We start from the raw sequence: 6,663 nt of genomic DNA on the forward strand, positions 1-6,663 counted from the left end.
AGAGAGAGAGAGAGAGAGAGAGAGAGAGAGAGAGAGAGAGAGAGAGAGAGAGAATGAGGATGTGTGGGGATGCATGTGGAAGGTAGCAGACAGAGGCCACCTTGCAGGAATGCCACATTGTTCTACACATGGTCCTGGCAACCAACCCCAGGTAGCAGGTGCTCCCCACTTGCTTGAACTATCACATGGCTCTGTCCTGAGATTTTGTTTTCTGAGTAGTTTCTATTGTATATTGTTTGTTTTAAGATCATCTTACTATGTAGCTTAGGCTGTCCTCCTCCTCAGCCTCCCAAATGCTGAGGTTACAGGTGTCTATCACACACTGGGCTTGTTGTTGTTGTTTTAAATTCCGACCTATTCAGCGCTCTAAGGTTTGTGAGCTGGGATCACTGATTGTCGTGTGGCTCCAATCCTCGGCTCTGGGACTTATTGGTCTGCTTCCTTCCTGGCAGGTGTTCTTTTGCACGTGATGGGAGATGCCTTGGGGTCTGTGGTCGTGGTCATCACAGCCATCATATTCTATGTTCGTCCGCTGAGACCTGAAGACCCGTGTAACTGGGAATGCTACATTGACCCCAGTTTGACTATCATCATGGTCATTATTATTTTGTCGTCTGCTTTTCCTCTGATCAAGGAGACTGCTGTCATCCTGCTGCAGATGGTCCCCAAGGGACTTAACATGGAAGAGCTGAGTAAGTGGACTGCGTGTAGAGAGGGACCCTTGACACTTTAGTGTCGCTCAATCCAGAGGGTTAGAGTCCCAGAGCATTGCTTGATTGGTGTGTTCTGAAGCACATTATATCTCCGTGTGGTGGAGGCACGCTTCATATGGCTTGTGGTCTGGATGATAATTCATAGCTTCAAGAACCAAAGGTTCTTTGTAGCACAATTTTCTCTCAAATTTTTGAGAATGTAAAGGTTGGGCAAAACGCATTGCTGGGGGGCAGGCGAGATGGCTTAGAGGTTAAGAGCATTGCCCGCTCTTCCAAAGGTCCTGAGTTCAATTCCCAGAAACCACATGGTGGCTTACAACCATCTTCTGGCCTGCAGGCATATACACATACAGAATATTGTATATATAATAAATAAATATTAAAAAAGACGCACTGCTGGACTGTTTGACCTCACGACAAGGGTGTGCTATAACTCTATTAAGGTCACTCCGTAAGACCTAGATCTTTTTACCTTTTTAAATTTATACCTTTATACCTTTTTGCCCCCTGAAAGATGAGTCATTCATGGTATAGATAATGCCTTCCAGTTAGTTGACATGCATGAACCAGGGAGTTATTCAGTGGCAGAATACACTGTGAAAAGGCCGTATTAAAGGCCCTTTTCTCAGTCTAGGGTGAAGCCTTCTCATTTGCTTTGCTCAGATGCCCACCTTGGTTATGTGCCTCAGAGGCTATAGATTTCATAGACTTTGAATATATGCCTAGAAGTAGCACTCTGGTAAGTGATTTTGATCCATGCTGCTAAACTAGCCCATCTGTCTGTCTGTCTGTCTGCCTGCCTGTCTGCTTATCTATCTGCCTGTCTGTAAGTCTACCATCTACCTCTCTCTATCATCTAGTCATCTATTGATCTATCCAATCATCCATCTATCTATCTTTCATCTACATATCAATTTATCAATCATCTATTAATCTCTGTATCTCTATGTATCTATTTATCATCTATCAATTACCTGCTTATTACCCATTTATCTGTAACCTATCTATCTATATCTATTCACCTGTTATCTATCTATCTATCTATCTATCTATCTATCTATCTATCTATCTATCATCTATATATCATCTATCTATCTATTCATCTATCTATCTGAGATAGGGTCTCCCTATGTTGTCCTGACTGGCATGGAATTTACTATGTAGACCAGGCTACCTTGGAACAGATTGTGCACATGTAGCCCAGGCTGCTCTAGAACTTACTGAGACTGATCTTGAACTTGCAATCTTTTTGCCTCAGGCTTTTGAGTTACTTATAGGCTAACACTGCATGATGTCGGAAATCAGAGGTAAGGGTGATTATGAGAAAATCGACTCTTGAGGGCAGTTCTTGCTGTTGGCAAGTTCTTCTGTGTGTTGGTAAACACACAGTCTTGGTGAGCAAGATCAGGACCCTCCCATGATTCCAAGCTTCTGTTCCAGCACTCACTCTTGGCTGTTGTCTGCTCCTGTCTTCTGTAGTGAGCAAGCTCTCCAGCGTGCCTGGAATCAGCAGTGTGCACGAAGTGCATGTCTGGGAACTGATAAGTGGGAAGATCATTGCTACCCTGCACATCAAGTACCAGAAGGACACCGGGTACCAGGATGCCAGCAGAAAAATCCGAGAGATCTTCCACCATGCTGGAATCCACAGTGTGACCATCCAGTTTGAAGCAGTGGACTTGAAGGAAACCCTGGAGCAGAAGGACTTCTTGCTGAACTGCAGTGCCCCCTGCATCTACCAGAGCTGCGCTAAGAAACTGTGCTGTCCCCCAGGGACACTGCCACTGGCTCTTGTCAATGGCTGTGCCGAGCAGAACGGTGGGCCCCCTCGAGAGACTTACCGAAGCATAAGCGATGCTCAGGAAGTGACTATTGATATGGTTTTGGATGGCTCTCCGAGGCAGCAGGGGCAGACTCTTAGAAAGACTCAAGAGGGACAACATTGGGAAAACAGTACTCATTTTTAGTGGGTGCCCACACAAAATCAGACTGTCTGGACAAGCACTTTGGGTCACCAGCTCTGCTTGTAGAAAGAGCTTTGTGGGCGTGTACCCTGTCAGTAGGGGTCGGACGTTTGAGATGTGAGTGCGGCAAGCCTTCTGGTTTTTATGTGGTGGCTCACCCCTTTACACCACCCTGCGCGTCTCATGCTTCCCTGTGACAATTTTAGTGTGGACGTGAGTTTCCTAAACCAGGCTTCCCTAGCGTATGTGTCAGGGAAGTCGAAGGCTGGGATTCAGGACTCAAAGTCAGTCTTGTGGTGTCGGGGCTTGGGCGTGCTAAGGAACTGCTCTGTTACGAGATGTGCCCGCTAGCCCTTGCTTTTAAACTGATTAGAACTTCTAGCTGACTCTCAGGTGAGCTCAAAGCTTCAGTGGGTAGGGAAAAAAAAATGAAAGCACATGAACTATGATTTCCTCTCTTCCCCTCAAAGATCGAAAGTCGGCGATTTGTAGCACTGCAGAAGTATATAGTCCTAGGTCCATTCTTGGACCACGAGAAACAGATACCTAATAAATAAATGCAAAGTGCATAGTGATAGGGTGGACAAACAGGATGCCTCTCAACACATTAGAGGAGGTAGACTTTGCTGCAGTGGCGGGAAAAGTGGGTTTTGGACCGTCTCTTTGTTCTGTGAGGTGTGAGTGGGCTAATGTCTACTTTCTGCTGGGAACGAAGCTGTAGCTGCGGCGTGTTGCAGGTGTTTAATAGTGTAACACATTCTTTACACTCAGAAGTGAGGGGACAGGCTTCTACTTTCTTACTGACTTACTATTTCTGAGAGTCTTCTGGTAGGATACCTGCCGCTTACTGTTCTGTTCTGACAATGGTTTTATGATCACATTGATCCATGTAGGGGGATGATGAATATTCCGGGGGACAGGAGAATACTCATTCCTGCTAAATAAACAAGCTAGCCTGTCTCTGCTTTAATTAGGCATATTTAAAAGTATTTATTATAGTTGCCAACTAGTAACTGTATGGAAAAGTTTATATCCAACCAAGAAATGAAAAGTAATTTGATTGCTGATTTTTAATGTGTTTGGTGGCATTTAAAGTTTTATGTCTGTGACCCCATGTTACCAAGTTCAAATAAATTGATGATGATCTTATTTAGACATATAGCTGAACTGTATTGGTAGGAGAAAGTGCAGAAATGTCTGTCACGTGTTTTACACCTTGTTTGGGCATCCTCCTTTAACCAAAGCCTCATGGGTATGAGATGGGGATGTCTGACATAGGGAGCCCCTCTGTGTTGGACAAGTTTCAAGGTTGATGGAAAGTAATCTTGTCCTAGGCTATCAGCTTTGATCCTATGGAGAAACAACACAGGATTCATCAGAAGTGGTGGATGGTCACAGAAATGGCACCCACATTTTCCAGTACAAGCACCATATTAAAGAAAATGTCTTTTTTGGGCTTGGTGACACATGCCTGCAGCCCCAGCTACTCAGGCGGTTGAGGAAGGAAAATCACTTGAACCCAGGAGTTCAGGCAAAATAGTGAGAGTCAGTTTTTTGGTTTTGTTTTCTTAATTATTAGTCTTAAATTTGGAGGCTGTTGGGCAGCTGTGGTCTGGAGTCTAAAAAATTGTTTACTCCTTAGAAGTTGATTGGATTTAAATCAACCATCCATAGGTAAATAGAAAAATACTTAAAACCTTTTTAATGCCCACAAGTTTATTGCATTAGATTATATGCACTTTATAAGCCAAAGAGGAGCAAAGACAAAATTTCTACTTTGGGCATCAAACATGTGACAGAGGGTTGAGTGGGCCCCTTAGGAGCCCAGCGTGGTCATGCGTGAGCAGATTCCTCCATATAAACACGTTTGATGCCCTGGCTGAAGCCAAAGGAGAAATTTGTCCCTAACTTAATGAATCTGAATTCTACAGTTTTCCTGCTACTGGCTAAAGGAATGTACTTTAGTTTGCATGTAAATAACATTCTTTAATCTCTGAAGTATTTTTTTTTCTGGAAAGAAAATACATTTAATTCCAATACAATTAAACCTAGCCTCAGAAAAACGATTTTGATTGACACTTACACAGCAAATTATAGACAGGAGCCAGTGTGAAATATGGCTTTTTTGAAGACAGCCGAAGTGTGCTTAATAACGTGCAAACAAGTAGAGCGGATGCAGTGTTTTTGTTACATGGCTGTCTTCTGCACCTCCTCCAGCCCTGGATGTGTGATATTTTTGTTTGGGGTTTCCTGGGCCATTGATTGTCTTGTTTTTTTTTTTTTGTTTGTTTGTTTTAATTCTCTGAGGGCAGTACATGTTATTTCCCCTCCCTGAATCAACAATCAGCATGCACCCGGTGAACAAGACAACCTTCTTTCTTTGAGCTTAGGTAAATAGTGACCCTCAGTCCCTGTTCCTGCAGGCTTAGGTGCATCCTAGAACCCCAGCCCCAGGCCTCCTGCCTGCCCTTCCTTCCATCCTGCTCGTCTTCTTGGTTTCCCCACTAAAGTGGTGAAGATCAATTGTTGCCAGAACCTTCAAGGTTGTGAGGCAGACGCTCAGCTGTTGAGCTAAATTCCCAAACTCAAAGACTTTTTTTATAACACACATTACACCCTCTGCGGGACAGGTCAGGACTGGGTGTCCTTCATGCTGACTTGTCCTTTGCCCTTCTAGGATTTTTCTTGCCTTCCTGTCTTTGGTTGTCTGTGGACAACACATCACTTCCTTCCAGCACCAGTTACCAGGACCGATTGCTTCATTTCGTTTTCCATCTTCTAATCTTAGTTTTAAAAATTGGGATCTTTATTTTTTGACATTAGGTTATTATAAACACTCACAGGGCTACCAATCTCCATTGTAAACACACACACACACACACACACACACACACACACACACACACACACACCCTGTAAATTAGGAACTCCAAGATTCCATGGAGTGTGTGTTTGTCTTTGTCAGGTGTCTCCATCCCAACATGCTAACATTCTAAGTTTAGTGTGGCAGGCCCTGTCAGGTATCACATGTTATTTAGTAGCATTATTGACTTCTTATCACGAATCCTAAATCATCTTCCCAACCTATGACAGCTAAAAGTTCCTCTGGACATTGCTATGTATTCCCTGGGGAGTTTTGTGTCCCTTTCTGTTTTAAACTACTAGCTCTAACCTTGCTTTAGCATTATTGAAGGAACCCTCCCCCACCCCAGCCCAACAATGTTTTTAGTGTCCTTCATTCTGCAGGATTTACTACCCCCTGTCTCCCAGGCAGACCCGAAGCTCTCCACCCCAGCTTCCACCTCCTGAGTCTGGGGGTTATAGGCATTCACCCCCTCTTTTGGGTTAGAAGTCACTGCTTACAAGCAATATGCTAAAAGCTATTTCATTTGTTGTGCCAAAGCAAGAAGCCCCAGCTTTGCTAGGCGGGCATCCACTCAAACACTGAACCACCCCAAGAGCCAAGCATGTAGTAACCCAGCAGTTTAAGTTATCCTTGACGTGAGTTCGAGGCTCGCCTTTCTACATGAGATTTCAGTTCGGTTATATTTTGATTTGGATTTTGAATTTCATTGGAGATCACTGACTGACAGTTTGCCTTCTCCATCTCTCTGCCCTTGCCTGATCTCCTGTCACCCTTTGGTGCTCCTGAGCTTATTTCCAGTCAGGTGACCGTGAGTAGGAACAAGGTTCTCCAACCAAGAAAAGTTTCTTAAACAGAACTTGCATCAGATGAAAACCCTCAATGTATACAATGTTCTTAGATTTGAAGCAGCTTCCTTTCTTTTTTTCTGACACTTCCCCTCTCCCTAATCGTTTCACCCCCACCAAGACTTTTCTTATTTACATGGAATTTTCTCGGCTAAGTTAGTAGGACTGGCGCCTTGAGCCAGAGACGCTGAACCTACCCTAAATGTAGTGGTTCCTGTCCAGAAAAAGACGATTGTTAAGGGGGAGCCATGCCTCCTGGAGGCCTGAGGTTCTGT

At 44.1% G+C, this 6,663-nt stretch overlaps 1 protein-coding gene across 2 annotated transcripts in view; it reads left to right on the forward strand.

Annotated features, from left to right (window-relative positions):
- Slc30a10 (solute carrier family 30 member 10) overlaps window positions 1-5,297 on the forward strand; it is a 36,033-nt gene extending 30,736 nt beyond the window's left edge. For both annotated transcript variants that reach the window (XM_026779934.1, XM_005348838.2), the window contains exons 3-4: window positions 453-692; window positions 2,193-5,297. In XM_026779934.1, coding sequence (XP_026635735.1) covers window positions 453-692; window positions 2,193-2,680 — 728 coding nt within the window. In that variant the 3' untranslated portion in view covers window positions 2,681-5,297. The remainder of the gene's footprint in view (window positions 1-452; window positions 693-2,192) is intronic.
- Window positions 5,298-6,663: the final 1,366 nt, after the last annotated feature.

Source organism: Microtus ochrogaster, chromosome 6 (genome assembly GCF_000317375.1).
Source record: "Microtus ochrogaster isolate Prairie Vole_2 chromosome 6, MicOch1.0, whole genome shotgun sequence".
NCBI lineage: Eukaryota > Metazoa > Chordata > Mammalia > Rodentia > Cricetidae > Microtus > Microtus ochrogaster.